This window comes from Sinocyclocheilus rhinocerous, unplaced genomic scaffold (genome assembly GCF_001515625.1).
Source record: "Sinocyclocheilus rhinocerous isolate Xijiao unplaced genomic scaffold, SAMN03320098_v1.1 scaffold547, whole genome shotgun sequence".
NCBI classification, from domain to species: domain Eukaryota; kingdom Metazoa; phylum Chordata; class Actinopteri; order Cypriniformes; family Cyprinidae; genus Sinocyclocheilus; species Sinocyclocheilus rhinocerous.
In genome coordinates, this window is record NW_015662974.1 from 265,696 (window position 1) to 287,974 (window position 22,279).

General features: G+C 35.5%; 2 protein-coding genes across 2 annotated transcripts in view; both read left to right on the forward strand.

The window, feature by feature from the left end:
- Positions 1-6,808, forward strand: part of LOC107728652 (structural maintenance of chromosomes flexible hinge domain-containing protein 1-like) — a gene marked incomplete at its 5' end in the record, with an annotated part of 55,908 nt that extends 49,100 nt beyond the window's left edge. The window contains 7 exons of the mRNA XM_016538919.1: positions 238-419; positions 2,074-2,183; positions 3,403-3,473; positions 3,556-3,730; positions 4,057-4,215; positions 5,996-6,106; positions 6,214-6,808. Of these exons, the coding sequence (XP_016394405.1) occupies positions 238-419; positions 2,074-2,183; positions 3,403-3,473; positions 3,556-3,730; positions 4,057-4,215; positions 5,996-6,106; positions 6,214-6,221 (816 nt within the window). The remainder of the gene's footprint in view (positions 1-237; positions 420-2,073; positions 2,184-3,402; positions 3,474-3,555; positions 3,731-4,056; positions 4,216-5,995; positions 6,107-6,213) is intronic.
- A 1,823-nt stretch (positions 6,809-8,631) lies between these two features.
- Positions 8,632-22,279, forward strand: part of LOC107728653 (EMILIN-2-like) — a 22,797-nt gene continuing 9,149 nt past the window's right edge. The window contains exons 1-4 of the mRNA XM_016538920.1: positions 8,632-8,771; positions 11,898-12,023; positions 13,081-13,271; positions 14,476-15,915. Of these exons, the coding sequence (XP_016394406.1) occupies positions 8,632-8,771; positions 11,898-12,023; positions 13,081-13,271; positions 14,476-15,915 (1,897 nt within the window). The remainder of the gene's footprint in view (positions 8,772-11,897; positions 12,024-13,080; positions 13,272-14,475; positions 15,916-22,279) is intronic.

A 22,279-nucleotide genomic window follows, 5' to 3' on the forward strand; every position in this document is an offset into this window, starting at 1 on the left:
ATGCAAAACTATGAAAAGTAAAAAAAAAAAAAAAAAAAAAAACGTAAATACTTTTAAATGCCCCAAAGTTGCATGGAGCAAACAAACAACACAAATCTGGGGTTTTGTGTTCTAGGTGTTTAGGCAAACTGGGGTCTGGGGATGAAGGGGACGTTCATCCAAACATGATGAGAATCAGAGGACTCTTCCAAAGACATATTAGTTGATGTGGTGATGTTTGCGCGTGATGATTTGTAGGTGGGTCATCTGGCACAGGTGGAGGATGATGATGCAGCGAAGGTGATCTCTTGGCATATTCTGGGTGACATGGACTGTGTGGTTACTGAAACTACATCTGCTGCCAAGAAAATCTATGATGATACGCAAGGACGACAACAAGTCATTCCCCTCGAGACGGTCTTCTGGAGACCAAATGACAGGTACTCATACATGCCGTCTTGTTTTTATTTAGTTTTTGTGTGTTTTTTCTTCTTTTTTTTTTTTGTAAATATCATGAAAGTGCTATAATCGTGTCCCTGGTGCATCTACCAACTCAGAAAACGTGAAAAAGAACAACCCAGTAAATTTCTAAAATAAAAATTCTCTGTAAGCTTGTGGAAAAAATAACGAGCCGTTCAGATTTCACTCCAACCGTGACGTAGAAAGGGGATCTTATTATAATATCACCGCCCCTTAATCTGCACGTTTCCACACACAGCCCTGCCATTGTGTTTTCGCAAGCGACAACGGTGTACCAGTTCTAACACCATGGCAAAGCATGCTAACTGTTCTGTCTTTGGCTGCACTGACGAGCACAGAACACTATTTAGAGTCCCAGCCTCAGAGGAGACAAGCAGTGGATTTATTTACTGTATATTGCTGCTGCCACACAGATCTAATATAAACATGCCATTTCTTTCCCAGCTGTTTACCTTCACAGACATAACCCACTGTTTTTGTAACTCATGTGTGTTTTTAACATAAACTTGTGTGTATTTGACAGTTTAAGCGCAATAAGACACGAAAGAGAACTTAGTTTAGTACTCTCATGCCGTGTGACAGACGCTTTCTGTGCGTGTGCGCTCAGAAAACCCTATATCAGAAGTTTAAACTAATATGGTTTAAAATGCACACTTTCAACGCGATAGACATGATAATCAAAACCAAACAGATGTTTTTTTTTACTGAATATCTGAGGTACGAGCTGTAAAGCTGTTTATCATTGTGCAAAACAACTGAGAGCCCACGCTTTTGTATCATGTTGTTTTGTTAAAGCTCTAAATATAAAGGTTGCATAATAGTGAAAATATAAGGGAAAATACCCAAGTGTCCGGTCACAAGAGAGGTCTGTCTTTTCGCTGGAAAATTGAGTTGTTTAAAAAATTACGAGGTCAAAAAAACTGAAACATTTGCGTGGATAAATTTGCTCACAATATGATCAATAACATCCAGGCATTCAGCAAACATGCTGTTACATAATTTTGGAATGAAATGAAAATTCTATATTTTCATTAATTCCAAAATTATGTAACTGCATGTTTGCTGAATGCCTATGATATATGAAGTATTATAGATGGCAAGTAGTTGTACAGTTTACAGCACTTGGTTTAGTCTTCTGTCATTCTTCACACAAACACAGGAAATAGCTGACTGATTTCCGCTGTCAGAATTAACTGTTTTGCACGTCATATGTACTGAAAATTTTTACGGTTACTTTTTTTTTTTCTGAGAGTGTAACCTTAAAGTGATAATTCACCCAAAAATGTAAATTATGTCGTCATCTCACCCTCAAGTTGTTCCAAACCTTTATGAGTTTCTTGCTTCTGTTGAACACAGAAGAAGTTATTTTGAAGAATGTCGGTAACCAAATAGTTGCTGGTAGCCATTGACTTCCATTATAAGGAAAAAATACTATGGAAGTCAGTGGCTACCAGCAACTGTCTGGTTACCGGCGTTCTTCAAAAATATCGCCACGTTTCCTAGATCACTTCCTAAGAATTACCTCTTTAATTAACAATTGGTGAGTAGTTTATTGCATTTATTTTGTCTCAGCTGTATGCTTTTTTTCTGTGCATGTTTTTTCATGTGTCTTAGGCCTCTGCCTCACATCAGGAATGGCTCACCTCTCTTCCGTCCCATTGGTAATCCTGAGTTTGTAAAAGACATGCTCATTTTTCCTGAGCACGTAGAAAGCTGCAATAAAGGTAAGTCAAGAGCACAAAAGCACACAAGAACACCATTTTGAGAAAATACGATTAATAAAAATGTAAGACATCTCCCAGCCATTCTCATGAGTTATTATTAGTTGTTGTAGCCTGTTTAACTTGCTATACTGTATTATTCTTTTCTTTTTGTTAATAATTCAAATAATTGCATTTACTACAAATGTAAAAATTTAAAACTCAATTCTGTCATTTATAATAAATTATTTGGTGTTTACAGCTGTCATATCCTGCTGCACCTCCATAACAATTCATTATTTAATAAACAGATCCAGTTGCCACTCTCATTTAGTGCTAGTCTTGAATCCTGCTTATACTGCTGAAAAATAGCATTATGAATTCTCATGACATTAATAGATTCTAAACAAATTTTCCAGAAAATAACCCATGATTGACAAATTATTATTAATAGATTTATTCCCATTCAGTAGCTTCACATGCATTGTGGAATAAGATGTTACATTTTGGGAGAGGAAGGTGTTACGTATGTTTTGCATTCAGTTGTGTGTATATGCTTTGGACTTTCGTATTTAAATCTTTTCAGAATACTGCCAGCTTAAAGGAATATTTCACCCAAAAATAAAAATTTACTGAAAACTTGTTCACCTTCAGGCCATTCAAGATGTTAGATGAGTTTGCTTCTTCATCAGATTTGGAGAAATGTAGCATTGCATCACTTGCTCACCAATGGAAGTGAATGGGTGCCGTCAGATTGAGAGTCCAAACAGCTGATAAAAACATCACAATAATCCACAAGTAATCCACACCACTCCAGTCCATCAGCTAACATCTGGAGAAGACAAAAGCTGTGTGTTTTTAATAAACAAATTTATCATGAAGATGTTTTAATCTTCAAACCATTGCGTCCGTCTGTAAGTCCATATTCCATAATAACGCTTTCTCAGTTAGTACAGGTGAACTATTAATTTAATGCATCACAAAATTATGTAATACAATGATGTAATGGAATTTTATTATTTGCAAGCTTTCATCACAGCTAAGTATCCTGGCAGAGGCTATATTGGCAGTATTCAAATGAGCTAATGGTGTGTGTGTGTACTCGTGTGTTTTGGCTTGAACAATCATCTTTGCATGAAACATTTTGCAGCCTGCAGATGTTGGCAGTGCATTATTTTATGAGTATGATCAAGGCGGACATTCAAACTACAAGGGGGACTGACGTGTTCTGACTCTTTTTCAGTTTTTGCAAGTCTTCTTGGAGACACCATACTAATTGATGACTTGGATTCTGCTAATCATTATCGTCGGGGGGTAAGACACTGAGTGTATGTGTTTGTGATGAAGAATTTAAGTATTTACAGCAAACGTGCATATAAACGTGTATGTTTGGTAGGTGGTTCAGAATAAGATGCAGTGCCCCACGCTCTTAACGCGTCAGGGCGAGCGGATACGCAGCAACGGGAAGTTCGGAGGACTGCAGAACAAGGCTCCGTCCATTGAGAAACTTCGAGGACAAGTGTTTGGAGCGCCATTACCCAAAGAGTACAACCGCATACGCCATCAGATGGGTAACAAACATACTGCATCTCTTGGTGCACTGGAAGATCTGTACTCTGAGTGATCTGAGATACTTTGTGTGTTTGATCTCTCTTCTTGTAAAAGTTACAGTTAAGCTAATTGGTTATTTAAGTGAAGTTATTTGAATGCTTCAGCATATGTTGGAGTGCATTGATTACTTTTATGGTACTAGACACTACAGGAAAAAAACACTATTTTGCTTCCATAACATGTCTTATTTCAGACTAGTCGAAAGAAAGCATCCAAAATACACATTTGTGACCCTGGAGCACAAAAGCAGTCTTAAGTCGCTTTATGTTTGATTGTGTGTGTACAGAGTTACTGCAGCAGTGTTGTGTTGCAATGCAGAAGGCCTCTGAGGTCCGGTCTGAGTATAACAGTCATTTGGAGCACCTGCAGAGTCCTGAGATGAAACAGAAACAACAAGACCTCCAGCAGCAAGAGCAAGAGCTAAGGGAACTTGAGGAAACCCTTGGTATGTGTTTTTGGCATTGCAGAGCTGCTTACTTTCTGAACGCAAAACCAGAATTTCGATGATTGGCATAAAGTTATCACAGATCTGTTTGCTTAGTCATTATGGGGTATAAAGTAGATGCTCTTAGGAAATATTTGAAAACTTTTTCAAGAATTGCACATTCTTACAGATTTAGAATTTTTATGAAATAAATTTCTGTTTTAGCTGAGCTACTGGAGTGGTGAAGCAACAGTTTGCAAAGAACCTTGGGTAACACTTTATTTTAGGGTCTCTGAACTAGTGGCTTATTAGCATGCATATTACTAGAATATTAGCCATTTATTAGTAGTAATTAAGCACATATTAATGCCTTATTCTACATCCCTAATCCTACCCAATACCTAAACTTAACAAGTACCTTACTAACTATTAAAAAGCAGCAAATTAGGAATTTATTGAGGAAAAAGTCGTAGTTAATACCAAATGATGCCAAATGTTTGGAAGTTTTCACCATGAACACTCCCCTCTCCTTGGTCTTTAAAGATGGCTGACATTAATTTAGTGATAAAATTGTACATCCAATTGGAAATATGATAATTTTCAAATTGTTTGTCGTAAATCAACATCTCAGGAAAATGTTATGGGGTTTCAAATCAAAATATGACTTTCTGTTATGAAACAGGACATCATACATGTCCACTGTAGAGGACACCAGGACTAAAAGCTTGTTTGTTACGCGTTTTGGGAGACAAAACAATTGAATAGGAAAATAAATTATATATCAATATTCCTATGAAATATTAGATATTATGACAATCTGGGCAATTATTAGTATCATTATTACACTTCTTTTTTCAATGTGCTGTCCCTACAGCACACATTAATATGCAAATTAGATGCAGTGTATAGATAACATTGTGTTTAATGGGAAAAACTATTGTTTTTGCCTTTTCATGTTTATTCATGTCATTTTATTTTTTTAGAAAAATTGAGTCCTGGTGTCCTCTACAGAGGACATAACATAACATGAATAAAATATAATTTTTCAAAAATGTTATTTTTCCATTTTTTTTCTTATGCTCTAAACAATGTAATGAAAAAATACGAAATTCGCAACGCTTTTTTTTTCAGAGTCTCAGGAGGATATGAAGCAGCTTCCGATGCGATGCGAGCCCATTACGATGCAGTGCAATCCGATTTCGATTCGATTCAATGCAATAAAATGCAATAGAAAAAAATATGCTATGCAATTCAATATGGTACAGATAGTTCACTTTTATTTCTTTGGTTCGTTGTAATTATTTGGTGGAAGATGCAGCTCTACCTCTGCCATATTAATGTTAATGTTTAGAGAGGAGAAATCAATCTACATATAAAATACTGGTCACAAATTATTGGTCACTTTCTAAATATGTATAAGTATATAAGTATAGCGCATCTACTTATAATTACATATAAATAAATTGGTTTTTACGGATGCATATATGTTAGAAACGATGCATCGAGATACAAATGCCAACTTGTATCTGATGCATCTTATCATTAACTTTTATTCCGATGCGAAGCAGGGAATCTTACAATCCCTAGTAGGAATGATAGTCAAGTTTCTTAACTGTTTCCTTTCTGTGATTGGTGAATACTGACAAGAATTGAAATGTGTGTGTGTGTCTGTGTGTCTGTGTGTCTGTGTGTGTGTGTGTGTGTGTGTGTCTCTGTGTGTCTGTGTCTGTGTCTCTCTGTGTGTGTGTGTGTGTGTTGTCTCTCTGTGTGTCTGTGTGTCTGTGTCTGTGTGTGTTTGCAGCCAGCACTCCTACACGACTGTACGCTGTAAGAGTGAAAAGGATCCTTGAGCCAGAAACGCCCGAGCCCTCAGTCCCTTCTAAAAGATCCCGGCGCAAAACACGCAAACTGGGTACATCAACAGTCCTCTGAAGTGTTTGCTATTCCACAGTTTTTTTCTGACTTGTCTGTTGCTTTTTTCACTGAAGTTAATAGTTTGTTGTTGTTTTGTTTCTGCAGATTCATGAAGTTGCACGAGCTGACAGCTGATGCAGTGCTTTTTTATTAGGTTAATCAGTGTCAAAAAAATATTTTATGTTCATTTGCAAATCCTTTTTTTGTTCACTCTTTACAGATTATGACTTGTCTGATTGAAGCAGAAAGCAAAAAAAAAAGTTCAATAATTGGACTGTGTCCATAATATATTTTGTGTCTTTCTTTGAGGAAAAAAAAGTTTTTACACTTGCATCAGGTCTTGTCTTTTTTTTTTAATTCAACAAACCTTCCAGCAGTCACACTTTCACTGGAGCTCTATTCAAGTGGGATTGTTTTCTCATCATATGTTTATAAAGTTCAGTGTATACTTTGGTTTTTGCACGCATACATTGTAGTGGATGCATACAGCTTACAATAGCATTTCAACAGATATTCCATTAAACCATATGCACCATAGTGGACATTGATTGCACTTTTCCACTCAAGTGTCTAAATTCACTAATCGTTTTCATTCACTCCTTCAAGTGGACTATTATAGTGATCTAATATGGGAAATAATTTATCCAACTTATTTTTCAGCATGACAGCTATTCATTACCATAACAAACTGATGTCCTTTTGTCTTCTTTGCTTAATTTTTTTTGTGCATTTTTGTTCCTATAATAAACAATTTTTTGTCGTTTAAAAATGTTATTCACGCAGCTTTGGCATATAGAGTGCTATATGGAAGCATTTATGTAAAAAATAAATGTTTTGATTTGCTGAAGTCAAGTAACTTGCTTTACACAAACTTCGGCATATTTTTGTAGTACATAGTATGCTGTATAATAAGAGTTTCATGTGTTGGTAAAGCTTTTAAGGGTATTATATAATATGCATTACTAATCCGTAAAACGAGTGGTCGACACCAAATGTTAGCCCTATATATTTGTGCATAGGTTTCTATTACTTGATGACTTAAATGTCCTGTGTTGTATCAGATGTTCTTTCAAAATTACTTAAATGTTTCACGAAGTCTCCAGAATCTTAAGAAGATAGAATCGCTCATGATTTGAAACCAGTCATAATGGGATTTTAAAAATATTGCTTTAATAAGATGCCCTCGATATAAGCTTGCATTTCTAAAGGATATTTTGACTCAAGAAAATCTATTTGTATTGTAATAATGTCAAAATAATAATGTTATTTTGTAATCGAAGTGCTTCAAGAAAATTTCCATTTGGGCCATTTAGGATTGGGGTCACACTTAAGTTTGGGGACCAACTCTCACTATTAACAAACTATTAGCTATGACTTTCGCCTCAATAGACTCCTATTACTGCTTTATTAGTACTAAGGTAGTTTAGGTATGGGGTAGGATTAAGGGATCTAGAATATAGTCATACAGAATAAGGCATTGATATCTGCTTTATAATAAGTAATAATTAACAGCCAGTATGCTACTAATTTGCATGGTAATAAGCAACTAATAGTGAGAATGGGTCCCTAAACTAAAGGGTTACAAGGATTGGTTCTTTAACCCCATTAAGTGTCACCGGCTCACCTGTGGGCCGCTTGGTGCTCTTTTTTCTCTATCACATATTTGAGTAATCATCATAAATTACATTTCATTTAAAAGCTTAGAACCTCAAAAATGTATCTTGTGAAAACCGTTTTGAAATCGGACATTGCGTTACCATGGAAATGGTACTCCTCCCCCTTAGTGGGTGGAGTCAAGTATCATATTACAGTCTTTTAGAATCAAAACTTTTTATAATCTTGACAAAATACAATCGTCAGAAATCTCAAGATTCCATATTTGGTGGTTATTTTGTGATAGAAGTAATACTGACAGAGAAATTTAGACATTTGTGACAGAAAATTGCAAAATGGCAATTTTGCCGGGATGGCACCCGGTGGCTGTTTGTGGTATAACGCTCTAAATAAAATTTCTGTTTTTTTATATCAACTTCAAATTTGGAACATAACTTATTTAGACATAAAGCTTTAATTCAATAGCAATTTTGTATTTAAAATATTTTGTAAAATATTTTATATAAAATAAAAATTGGTACAGTGCATTTGCTTTACAGTAAATTTAAACCTATAACTTTTTGATACTTTCATATTTTGAAATGATTAATGACACTTAAGGGGTTAATATTCTTAGGGTTTTTTTTTTTTGACGAGATTCTTAAAAGATGGCATTCTTTTTAAAGAAATGGCGTAACTATAAGCACGTCTAAAGCAGAGTGTAATAATCCGTGGAGAGCACTAATGGAGTTGGGAACCTGATCCCGCGCGCAGCGTCCAGTAGGAAGCGCTCATTGGGGCGGGGGCTCTCGCAGACTCTTGCCACTGTCCCATCATCACCCTGTCAAGAAACTTTAAAAAAACACTCTGTGCGAGCTTTTTATAAAAGCTCGGATAAGGTGGACGCTGACTCTGGTTGGGTGATTAGAGATGAAGCGCTTCCTCGCAGGTTACGCAGCGCTTATATTTATTATTCTCATGACCTTTCCTTTGACTGATGGCACTCCGTCGAGGTATAGTCTGTTCCAGGGCAGTCCTTATTCCAGCTCTGCTTCGAGACAACGAAACAAGTAAGTGTCCTTCCTATTGTGGTTTATTTTATTATTGAACTATCAATTTACACACTCAAATGCAGAACAATAAAATGCACTATACAAAATATAGACTTTACCAATCACATCTCCATCATACATAAATGTCCATGTGTGTATATATATATATATATATATATACAATAACAACAAACAAAACAAACATTTGAGGGGGTTGCAAGGAGGAAAAAAATAAAAAGGGTAAAAAATCTTACCAGTCTTAAAAGGAAAGAGACTCATTCATGGTTATATACAGTTCCCCAAGGGATTGATTATCTTTGGACAAGTGTTTTAAAGATTCTAAGTATTTTTTACATTCATTTTTAAAGCAATTTAGGAGTTGGCATTGGAGAAGGGGAAAAAAATCCAATGCATCTCGGGTAAAATGTGATTTTGAGAGTTATATGTAATATATATAGGCCTATTATTAATAATATTGCGATTTAAACTGGACAGAGCACATCTCTTGGCTTTTTTTTTCTTGTCCCGATATTGTAAAGAAACTTGACACATTGGTGTCAAAATTCTAATTCAAACCCCTCGATATGTGTAAACATATCTGGCAATAAAGCTCATTCTGATTCTGATTGGTTGAAACAGTTGTCATTCTAGTTGCCTAACTTCTGTTTAACTAACAAGAAACAGATGAACGAATTAATAGTTGAATGCAGGTTTCCATGCCTTCCTGAGAGCTACTAAGATATTAGGTAAAGCTTTACAGTGTTCTTGTTACACGTTACACGCAGTAATAACAGTAAATTAGCTATACATAATTACATGCATAAACCTAAACCTTAGTAAGTGCTTGTTAAATAATACTCAGTACTTAAATGTATAGTTGTACTGTAACCGGAACTACATGCACTTTAATAATTAATGCACAACTAATCTAATGCAGGACACGTAACTATTTTAACCTGTCAATGAATTCCCTGTACACAATTGTTTACATAATCAATACGTAATAGCCGACTTATGATTTGGGCAAATAATTTTTACCTAGTAGTCAATGTTATCTTTCATACTAGAGAAGTATTTACTAACTATGGATAATTCTGAAGAAATGGTTTCTAAATGCCGTTTTCTGGAGCTTTTTCCCCAGTATCCCTCTGAGCTTTACCTTTTTTGTTGGCCTATTATTATTTAGGTTATTACTGCAGGAGAAGACTAGGACATTTTCTCACTGAATCGCTGTTGATTCATGGAGACCTCAGGAACATGTGGAGTCTTCCGCCATCCCAAATGCCAAAACAGTTGCAACCCTTGCAGCGATTTATTTATTTAACATACCTCCAAGAAATATATAATTTCTCAGTGTTTCTCTACACTATTATGGATGATTAGAAGATTCTGTAGGATTAGGTTTTCATTAATCTTGTATCATGGTAGCCCACTAGTAATGACATAAGTGTTAGTTACTACATGCTTCTAAAGGAATTACTAGCCATTTGGAACTGTATTCTACACTGTAAGAAACAAAAAAGCACAGAAAAACAGAAAAGGCACTGGTTATTTTCTGCCAGGACATTATCCGATAACATTTACAGACATTCCTTTAATCATAAAACAACAATGCAATGCATAATTCAAAATAGGGATACAACACCAGAGAAAAATCAATATGGAAAACTCTGCTTTTACAGACTTTTCTTAAAGGCGAGGTTCATAGTAACCCACTATAAATTAGTGCTACTAAATCTGTCAGAAGGAATTATCGTCCATCCAAAACCTCAAAAGCTTACAATGATTTCAGTCTTTACTAGGGAGTTATCATGCTTTTCCAAGTAATTAGTAATTCCTTATGAATGATTGGGTAATATTACCCACCTAACGAAAATATGTTCAAAGAACACTGTGCTAATGTTCCATTTAAGTTATTTTGGAACGTTCTAAACATTTCAAAAACATTTCGGGAACGTTACACTGAGAAGATGAAATACTCCAAAGCACTGGTGTAGTAAAAATAAAAAGCCTTTAATTAACTGGGCTAAATCATTCGAGTACGCGTTTCAGCTTCAGGACACACATCAATTATTCTTAAACAATTAGTAAGCAATCAAAGACAGCTGGTTAATCAATGGGAGTGGCTAGAGTGTTCCTCGTTGTACAAAACTTACCAATATTCAAAAAGAGAGAAAAATAAAACAATAATGATACATTTACAATAATAATTCATTTTTATTTAATTAATAGTAATTAATAAATACTTTTGGGAATGTTACTTTTGAATGTTCTCTGAACATTCTGAAACAAGTAGTTACATTTAAAAACGTAACATTTTAAAAACATTTAAACATTCGATGAATGTCCAGCTAAAATGTTACAAAAACATTCCACGAACGGCTTAAATAACGTTTTTGTGCTAACTCAGAAAACTTTATACAAACATTCTTCAAACGTTTGTAACTTTCAGAGAACGTTAGCCAAATAAAACTTTTGGTCTCACTTTATTTTAAGGTCAAATTCTCGCTATTAACAAACTATTAACTACAACTTTTGCCTCTTCATTTGCTGCTTATTAACAGATAGTAAGGTAGTTGTTAAGTTTAGGTATTGTGTAGTAGAATATGGTCATGCAGAATATGTGCTTTATAAGTACTAATAAACAGCCAATATGTTAATAATAAGCAACTAGTTAATAGTGAGAATTGTCCCTATAGTATTGCGATTAAGAAAACTTCCTTTAGGTATTACATGGAGCGAAGATGAAAACAAAATGCCATCGAATCGTTTCTGAAGACAGTCAGAACCTTCAGTGGTACATTCATATAATTAATTCATATATTCATTTGTAAAATTCCCTTAGCACTCTTTTAAATCCTTCCAGCTTTTCCGCCCTGTTTTCACTCAAAACGAAACTACTCTGCGTGCTGTGCGCACGTGAGACTGTTAATGAAAACTGTGCTTTATGCTGGACAGTATTTATTTATCGTGAGTTGTTCAAATCGCGGTAATCTAATACGGTTTTAATGATAATTAAAAGATGAAACGGTAATACTAACCGTGGGGAATTTTATCACGATTTATCGTCAAACCGGTAATCGTTACATCCCTACTTGAATGTAGAGTAGAAATGTGTTTTCACTGTTCTTCACTCTTTTGCAGAAACTGGTGTGCTTTTGTGGTGCATAAGAATGTGACATGCGCTGTGCTGGCGGCGAACGAAAACGTCATGGAGCCGCAGCTCCTGCCCTGTCCGCCGAATCAGCCCGACTGCACACAGCGGCTCATGTAAGTGTCTCTGGAGAGCGCATGCAGTGGCCGGGGGTTGCATGGACATTTTTATTGGTGGAAGTGACCAGAGATCAGATTAGATGAGATCAGAACTGGATTGAAGTGGAATTGCTCCTTGAAGGATATGCAGCGCTGTTAAATTGTACCCATTGACTGGCAGGTCATTGCTTTATCAGTCTCCAAATTATTTACGACCTCTGAAGGGCCAGGGGCCACACTGAACAGTCTGTTGTAGCCGGTGTAAATTGTCCAGAATCCATGAGAACTTTTCAGAAATGCTGCAATTAGAAAGTCACACATGTTCGTGCACATCGCCTGCTTTTAAAGCTGCACTCCAGATGTGTGTCACTGCTGGAGTAAACCCTAATAAATTATGTGCGTAATTCTGCACTTTGCATGGCTCATGAAAACAGGAATGCTTCCTTTTGTGGACAGAGTGATTAGGCGAAGAATGTTGTCACTTTGCTTCTTCTGAAACATCCAGGATATGTGCTGTTTAGTGGTCTTTCACTATAATGTGTTAGTTATAGCTTAAATTAAATTGTTCCCACTTTATTAGGTGTCTTTATGTACCAGAAAACGAATCGTTACTTACTGTTTTCATGTTGCTTTGCAAAAATAGAATGTATAACGTAAAAACATGTTTGTACACAGCATTATATCAAAGTATTTACTAAAATGTTTGTACGTAGTAGTTTAAGACCCGTGATATGAAGTGGGTCTGATTTTTTTTTCTTTTTCCTTTTTTTTTTATTAACCTGGACACTCTTCTATGTCAATCAGTGGCATGAGTTTAGGACAACCAGTGTCTCACTAAATGCAGTGCATCTGTGTATGCTTTTTTGGCTAATATTCCCCACAACCCTTGCAGTGGGACAAATTTGTGACAGTTCATTTTTGATGTTAGTTATAGTAAAGTGGCTAGGAATCTGAGGCCAAAACAGTGTATTGTATCAACTGTCAAATGCAAACTTTAAGTTTGTAGTTCGTGTCCCATCTAAAACTATGGTCAGAGATCTGCTTTTAACATCCTAATCCATAACTGTCTTTCTAGGTATCATACTCACATGAGGCCCATGTACAAAATAGGCTACAAACAAGTGACTGAACTGGAATGGAGGTGCTGTCCAGGATATCAAGGTCATGACTGTACCGAGCTGAAAAATACCCCTCAGAAACCCAATGTTGTTGAGGAACCACGTCGAGATGTTCCCTCAACCAGCAGCCAACAACAGAGCATCTTGGGTAAATGTTTTTACATTACTTTATATTTGAAGAATTCATTTGCAAAAACCGATAACTTTTTATAACCGATATTTTTTTTTATTGCGCATTCCAAGTAATATCAATCAAACTGCAGTTGGGTTGTTTTGATTAAATAATAGTAACTTAAACAAATACAGGTCATTTACAAAATTAAAGTTCATTGAAAGTATGTTTTTTTTTTTTTTTTTTACATATTAAAAGTTTGTTTTATAGCAAAAGCAGATAACTCCAACAGTCGTTTTTTGGCAAAAGTAGATAACTCCACATTTCATGTTTTAGAGATTAAAAAAACACTGGTTTAATCTTTGTAATCTCCTCAGATGACAATGTAGATGCCTGACGAACGTTGTTGTTGTTGTGATCATAAACGGTATGGATGTGTATTACACGCAATACACGGAGCTTTTCCCTCACTATTGTAACGCGCTGCTTTTGCAAGCTTCCGTGAAAACGTTTCAGCTTTTATTTTCCTTTTTCGCCCTGAAGAAGATATCACAGGTTCATCAAGTTTGTCGAAATTATCCATCCTCGATCACTTTTAGTCAGCTTTGACGAAACTCCTCTCAGCTAGCAGCCTGTCTTTTCAAAGTGAAAGTAGCCTTGTCATCTGACCTGAATACAGCGCGCTGATTCGCTAAAATGGACTTAACGGCTTCTGTTCAAAAACAACAAGAGCGCTTGTCGGCTTCTGCAGTAAAACGTGAACTCGCGATGCCTTGAAAGTGGACAAAACCGTCTTTTTTGACAAAACGTGTTTAGGGTTCAGATCGCGCTATATGTGGAGAATAATGCACGGCAATCAGCTCACTTTTTTCAAAGTGGCATTTATCGTTTTTTGCAAATGAACTCTTAATTTGGAAAAGTGAAATAAGCAATATTTGATCTGGATTAGTACACTCTGAAATGAAATTCTAAATAATAAACATGTGCTATGCTAGATGTTATAGCTGAAATAGGGCCACAACTCAATTATGTTGAAATTAGTTAGAATAAAATTTTTTTGAGTAATCATCTTAAAAATGTGTTTATGCTACAAGTTGTTACTTTAACTCAATGTAGTTCAATGGTTGAACGTCGTTTCATTAGAAGTTGTCATAAAATGAAAGAAAATCGATGCAGACTGTTATTACTTTATTTTGTCGAGTTACTGTGAAACAAGTACAAGTGATTTTGGTTGTTCTAGGACCAGAAGTGTTCTCCGAGACACATCCATGGTCTCAACCCGGGCAGAAAGGACATCATAGCCATCAACTGGGAGATTATGGAGATCGTCAACATGAGAGCCAACGAGTTCAGGCATTAGAAGAAGAAGTGGAGCGTCTTTCTCAGACTGTACTCGGCCTGCAAGCCATGACTTCTGCCAATGCGAACCTACGGCTAGATTTACAGGAAGATGTGACCAAATTCGTTCTAAACATGTTGGGGAATTTGCAACAGCCACAGGATGTCAAAGCGGGTGGAATCGAGAGCATTACGCTCCCATATGACCTCCGTTCATCACCAGGCACTGATGAACTCCAGAACCACATTACCCAGCTCTCCAACACCATCGGTGCCAATACTAATAGTATCCAAGATCTGCAGATGAGGATCCAGAACATTGATGGACAGATGCATCGATTAACAGAAGCAAGCAACACTGGACCGCTTCAGCCTTCCTCAACAGCTGCAACCAATGAGTGTCCATGTCAAGCATACATCGATGAGAAGCTTTCAGCCCTTCGTGAGGAGCTTCTTCAAGGAATGGACATCAAAATAGCAGACATGAAGAATGCATGCGACTACAAAGTGCTGTCTGTGCAAGAACAGTGTGAGGAACAAGAAACCTCTTACTTGAGCCTGGCCGAGCTCCTTGACTCCAAAGAGACTGAACTCCGCAAAGAGATCCAAGACTTGCGTCTCCAGCTTCCCATTGGAAAAACCCAAAAGTTGGACAATGCTGAGGTCCAGAAGCTTAAGGACACCCAACAGATACTCCAAGACACCATTAGGGAGCACAATGCCACCATTGCACAGATAAATGCACAAGGGCACGTTCTGGAGGCAAGGGTTAGTCTTGCGGAAAAGAGCGCAGAGGTGCATTGCCTCTATCTTGAGGAGAAACTGAGAAGGGAAAGATTTAAGGAAGAGGAAGACCAAAGAATAGCTTTCGAAGAGAAAATCAGTGGTGTTCAATGTGACAACAGCACTTCTCAGCTACTCTTTGGTCTTGATGAGCGCCTGGAAGTCTTGGAGAAACATGCACAGCTCCTGCAGGACAAGGTTGGCTCTCTTAAGGAAGATCTCAATCAGACCATGAGTTTTGAAACCCTCCTGCAACGGGTGGAAAATCTAGAGGTGGATTCTGGGCGAAGCCAAGAGCAAGTGGGGACAATGAAGGGCTTGCTTGATGGACTTGATGCACGCATGGCTAGCATTGAAGGCGTTTGTGGTCGATTTGAGCCAATGTCAGACAGTCTGAAAAGGATTAAAGATGGACTGAACAAACACGTCAATGGCTTGTGGACTTGCGTCCATCAGCTGAACAGTACAGTACTTGCACATACAAGAGACATTAACACGTTTAAAGCAAATTCACAACTCTCAAAAGATGGCCAGGATGGGATCACTGATGCACCAACAGGTAGGCAGCAATACTACTCTGTGGATAACAAAAATTGTGTTTTGCAGACTAGTTTATCCAAATAAATAATGCAGTATTTGTAAGGACAGTCCTATTAGAGAGGCCTGGATTTTCAGAAACCTGTTTCTTGGAAAAATGATGGGGTGCTCATTTAAAATGACACAAAGACTTCAGTAGAGACTTAAGATTGTCCTTTTCCTCCATATGCAAGTTATCCCTAAACCCACAGGGCTTCAGGTGAAAAAAGGTTAAGAAAGTTCTTACAAACAGCCACAAAAATCACATTATTGCACATTGTTGGAGCCCCGACTAAGAAAAATCCAGAAACCATCTAGGTTATAGAATTATCAGAAATTGATGTGAATTTTTGTGAACATTAAAAACTAACTAATCATTTTGACATTGCAAATGTGGTGAGGACTATTTTTATGTACCATTTTCTACACCATGTTCCTAATTCCTATTGTTAGTACTCACCTTTTTATAATGCATGAAAATGTGTCAGTGTCTGTAGCTGGCTTTCTTGCATTAGACTTGCTTGGTGATGCATTTATGGAAATGGCAAGCTGCAACAAATAATAGCTTTTAAAAAGGATTTTTCTGATAGCATTTTAACTGCAGCTTGATTATAAATATTATTTTAGTCTTTCAAAGCTGTCATGCAGTGCTTTGCATATTTTCTCTTGGCATGCTACAGCCATAACCTGCTTTGATTCATTAAGATATAGTAGTATTACTGTAAAAATTCTGGATTGACTTTTTTTGGTAATTATAGCATATCTACTGTTCATGCAAGCAATGGCATTCACAAATCAGGAACAAAATATTGGTAAACTCTGTGGTGTCAGTCATAGAAAATTACCTTTAAATGCACTGCATCATTTTATGTATCTGCCTGGATGAGAAGAATCTCTTTAGTTTCTTTCTCTGTCCAGTTTAACAACTTTTCTTTTGACTTCCGAGTGACAATGTTACTGCAATAACATTGTAATCACATCACCTCCATCAGATCTTTATGGTAGGCCCAAAGCAGACTTCTTACACTAGTGCATCCTGACCTTTTATGTGCTTTTATGTAATTTTGTGTATTTGTTTACCGGTAATTTACCAGTTAGGTTACAACTTCTCCTCCCTGAAATTTGGCAGAACTGATTAATTGGTATTTTTCAAAATGTCCTGTTCATGCATGATCACCGAACTGTAATTTTCCATAAAAAGGCTGTATATGCTAAATTCCCAATAGTCTCTCTAGTAATTTCCTGTCTCTACTATCCAATAAAGAGGTGAAAAAAGTCTGAAAATCTGATCTAAAAACTAAAAATAAAGGTTCCAAGAAATGGGTTTTCACAGCGATGCCAAAGAAGGTTCCAAATGTCTGGTTCCAAAAAGAAACTTCCAGTGAACAATTCTTAAAAGAACCATTTGAAGAACATTTTAAATTTCTAAAGAACCTTTGCCACTATTAAGAACCCTTTTGCGCAATATGAATGTTGAAGGATCTTCATGGATAAATGCCAATGAATAATCTGTTTTTAAGAGTGTAAGCAACTGGTCTGTTTTTGTCAATGCTGCTAGTCAAAACGATGTATTTTGCTGGTCATCTTTTGGGTTTTTGGAAGCTTCTGCTGTATGAGCTCCACAATGCAAATGTAGGCTACGGTGTGCATGAGGTTGTGTTTTTAGAGGGATTTCCTTTACAAACACAAGAATGATTGTGTGTTGTAAGCAGGTATCTCCCAGGGGAAGTAGTATTTCCCCTTTACGTATTAATTGTACACACATGTTGCAACTGGACTGACTCCAGAGTTGTGCAACGTTTGGACCTTTATGGGATTATAGTGTGTGTGTGTGTGTGTGTGTGTGTGTGTGTGGGGGCATCTGCTTCTCATTTGTTGATTTTGTGTTTGTAATTTACAAGATGTTCTGGACACACGAGTCAGCTTGGCGTTTCACCTAGCAGCATTCAGAATAATGCATTTCATTCTGTTGCAACACACTTAGTGACAAAATATAAGTAAAAAGGACGAAGCCACAAAGTGATTTGCAATCACAGCTTTGTTTACAGTAAGTCCAAAGGATATACTCAAGGACTCTTGAAGATTATGAATTTTGTGTGCATGTGGTTGAACTTTATTTTACATTACATGCACTTACTTGTAATTACAGTGTAAGTACTGGGTAATATAAGGCAACTGCACGGTTAAGATTGGTTTAGGGGTAGGTTCAGGATTAGTACCTGGTAATTCCCTAGTTATTGTAATTACGTTAATAAGTATATACGGTAGTCCACATGCAGAACAGGACTGTTAAAATAAAGTGCTGAACCTTAATATAAGAAAACACTAACTCTTTACAGAAAGGTCCCTTTAGTCAATGTTAATGCATTAACATTAATTAGCAATGATGGCCACATTTGTTACAGTATTTATTAACATTTGTTAACATTAGTTAATAAAAAACATTGTTAGTTCATGTCAGCTCAGGGTAGTTAAATATGAACACATACAACTTTGGATTTAGTGTATTAGTAAATTTTGAAATAAACATTAAGTAAGATAAATAAATGCTTTAGAAGATTTTTTTTTCTATTAGCCAATGTAGTTAACTATGTTAACAAATGGAAACTTATTGTAGATTGTTACTGAAAACACATAGTTCACTGTTAGCAAATATCTAAATATGAAATATGAAATTTCATGTATAAAAAAGAAACAAATGTTGAACAATGTTTCAAATCAACTGAATTGATGATTATTCTCTTTGCATGTGTGAAGTATTTGACTAATTTCCCTGATCATTCTGATTTCAGCGAGTATTATGTATTATGCACGTTATCAACTTTGACAGACAGCATGTTAAAGCCGCTCAGGCCATCATTTTCTCCTTCTTGGAAAGCAATGACGTGGTCAAATCATCCGCTATTGTGGGTTTTCTAGAAAATGCACATACTCCCTGGACCTCTGCTTCTCGTAAATACTACAGTGTATTGTGCATGTTATTTTTTGACAGACATCGATTTGTGATATTCAGATGAGGTGGATTTAAGAACAGATGGGTCATAAGGTAATAATTAATTTTTTCTTAACCATAAAGTATTAAGTGAGGTGACTGATGCCCATGAGAGTGTTGTGTTGATGTTCTTATGTCTAAACCGGCAACAAGCCTAAGTCTTTGATAGACATGATAACATGCATAAAGGGGAGCTATGTTTGGGTAATTAAAAAACATGCTGGAGACGTTTGAAATGCTTTTTGTGTAGTTCATTATACTTATTTTATGGAAAGAAGTTTATTTCATGGCTTAAATTAAATGTTAGTCAGAGACTAACATGTGGTTTTGATGCACTACTTTGTTTTAGTTGTCTCTTATAACAGGAATCTTTTATTTAAACCCATGCATTTGCAGATCCTGTTGTAAATAATAGTGAAAAATCACTTGTGTGTGTGTGTGTGAGTGAGTGAATTTTATCTGTAAGTGAGCAGCTTTGTGATAGTAATGCCCTCGTCCTTCTCAGTCGCATTTGACATTTGACCTCTGAGATGATCTTTTCCTCCAAGCATGCCTCACTGCTCACACATGCTTTTTTATATATTTTATCTGGAGGTCTAATTGTGGGACTCCATTCTGGAAGAGTGGCCATTAGTTTATCAGAAAGACATTGATATAACCACTGCATTATCCCATGATTCAATGTCCCCTCTGTTCCTCCTTCCTGTTCCTTTCTCTAATAAACAGAAGCTTTCTTTTATTGCATTCCTTTCTTAAGATAAACGCAACACATGTAGAGGGGCGTTGAGCCCTCCTGCATGCCTGTCTTTGACCCCTTTCGATCTTATTAGAATGCCACTGAAACAAGGCAGTAGGTTTCTGTAGTCCAGTAAAAGAGCAGGTTTTTTTTATATTTACACAGTTTTAAGTTAAATGCAAACGGAACACTACAGTATGTTATACAAAGTATCTTACCAAATTAACTAAGAACTAACAATTACAATAATTATGGGCCTATGAAATCTTTTTTACAATTTTTTACAAATTTCGTTTGCTCCGTTTTAAATTTTCTGGTGTCCGAAATTTTCTGGTTTTCTGGGTTTTTTTTTTCTTTCTCACTGTTGTAATATTTCTGGACTCTGTTTTAATGATTAAATCAAATTTTAGTTATCAAAAAGCAGGTCTAACTAATTGAAAGTATGAAACATACAATTTAACATTTTATTAATTTTTTTTTTTTAATCAATCATAAAATTTTTAGGGCAGGTCTTTTTTGATATTTAGTTTTAAGTTAAATGCAAACGGAACACTACAGTATGTTATACAGCGTATCTTACCAAACTAACTAAGAACTAACAATTACAATAATTATGGGCCTATGAAATCTTTTTTAAAATTTTTTACAAATTTCGTTTGCTCCGTTTTAAATTTTCTGGTGTCCGAAATTTTCTGGTTTTCTGGGGGTTTTTTTTCTTTCTCACTGTTGTAATATTTCTGGACTCTGTTTTAATGATTAAATCAAATTTTAGTTATCAAAAAGCAGGTCTAACTAATTGAAAGTATGAAACATACAATTTAACATTTTATTAATTTTTTTTTTTTAATCAAAAATAAAATTTTTAGGGCCCTATGAAATACTTTTTTCCCCAAATTCTGTTTTATATTTCCCAAATTCTGTGTTTTCCATTTGAGTTTTCCAGAATTCCATTTTAATGGTTTAATAATATTTTAATTATCAATAAAAAAACTTGTCTGCTTAATTGAATTCATAAAATGTCTTTTTCTTTCTTTCTTTCTTTCTTGCTTTCTTTCTTTCTTTCTTGCTTGCTTGCTTGCTTGCTTGCTTTCTATCTTTATGTATTTATCTTTTAATTTATGTAATAATAGGGCTCTATGACATTAGTTTTCAAAAACATGTAGGATTCATATTTACATTTTTCTTTTTGTGGTTTAATATTCACAGACACACTGAAAAAAATGATACTACATTTTTTAAGGTAAGTGGTTGCAAACAATTTATTTTAGCTACATTTAAAAAAAAATGTTGAAAGTTAAACTAAATTTGTTTATTTAAATGTAGCTAAAATAAATTGATTGCAACCAAAAACATTTAGAAAATTCAATTAATCATTTTTTTCAGTGCACTAATCCATCATAATCATGATTTGAAGTGTACTTCAACAAAACCCAACACAATTTGATATAAATCCATTCCGTGTTATGTGGTAAATTCCGTTTTTATGAAATCTGAGATAACTGAGATGTCGCTAAAAACTTTCACAGCTCACTCACAGATGAAGTTTTGGAACTTTGTAATTACCCGCTCCACTAGTTTGACCCAGTCAGGGTGACTTGTGAGCATGACAAGCAGACATAATCTCATAATCGGCCAAATATAGTGATGTAGAGGCACCGCCTGCGTTTCTCAGCAATACCCTCACATTCACATCACACTATCAATAAGGGCTCGTGCATCATTGTATTAATTGTATATACACACTTGTCCCCTGTAATTTAAATGGCTAAATAAACATACTAAATAAGTAAAAAAAAAAGTAAAAAGTTTTCTGTTTAAGGGTCGATTTAGGGAACAGAAAATATCCTTAGCTCAGCATAAAAACCATTACGCCTGTGGAAAGTTCTCATAATAAGAGTGCCAACATATGTGTGTGTTTTAGTAGACTAGATGAGATCATGTGAGCGAGTGTGTGTGACATGTAAAGCAGCTCCATCTCTCCTTCTCTCAGTGTTGGGAAGCAACTAACTTTTTTTCAGTAGCATGAGAACACTGTTAAAAAAAACTGTGAAATTTAGTTAAAAAAAAAAAAAAAGCCAGCTGTGGTTGCCAGAACTTTACCATAGAAAAATGCAATAGCAAAATGTTATGCTTGCAGTTTTAACTTAAACTTATGGTTAAATTTAAAAAAAAAATGTTTACTGTAAAAATGTACATAAGCCGTAAAATATCATAAAATAACCACAGGAATACCATTTCAGTTGCAGTGTACCATGCCAATTTAATTCATAGTAATTCAGAGAATCAGGGGAGCAACTTAATAAATGTCTTGTGATTATAATAGCAATTCTTGTACACTGTACACCAGTTAGCTCTCGGATGATTTCGTTTTTTTCAGGGATGATTTTTTATTCTGTTTCTTACGACCTAGTGGCCAAAAGTTGACACTAGTTAATAGTGCTGTTAAACGATTAATCGTGATTAATCGCATCCAAAATAAAAGTTTTTATTTACATAATATATGTATGGGTACTGTGTATTTTTATTATTTATATATAAAGACAGACACACACATGCAGTATATATTTTGAAAATATTTACATATATATATATACATTTATATATTTATATTATTATATT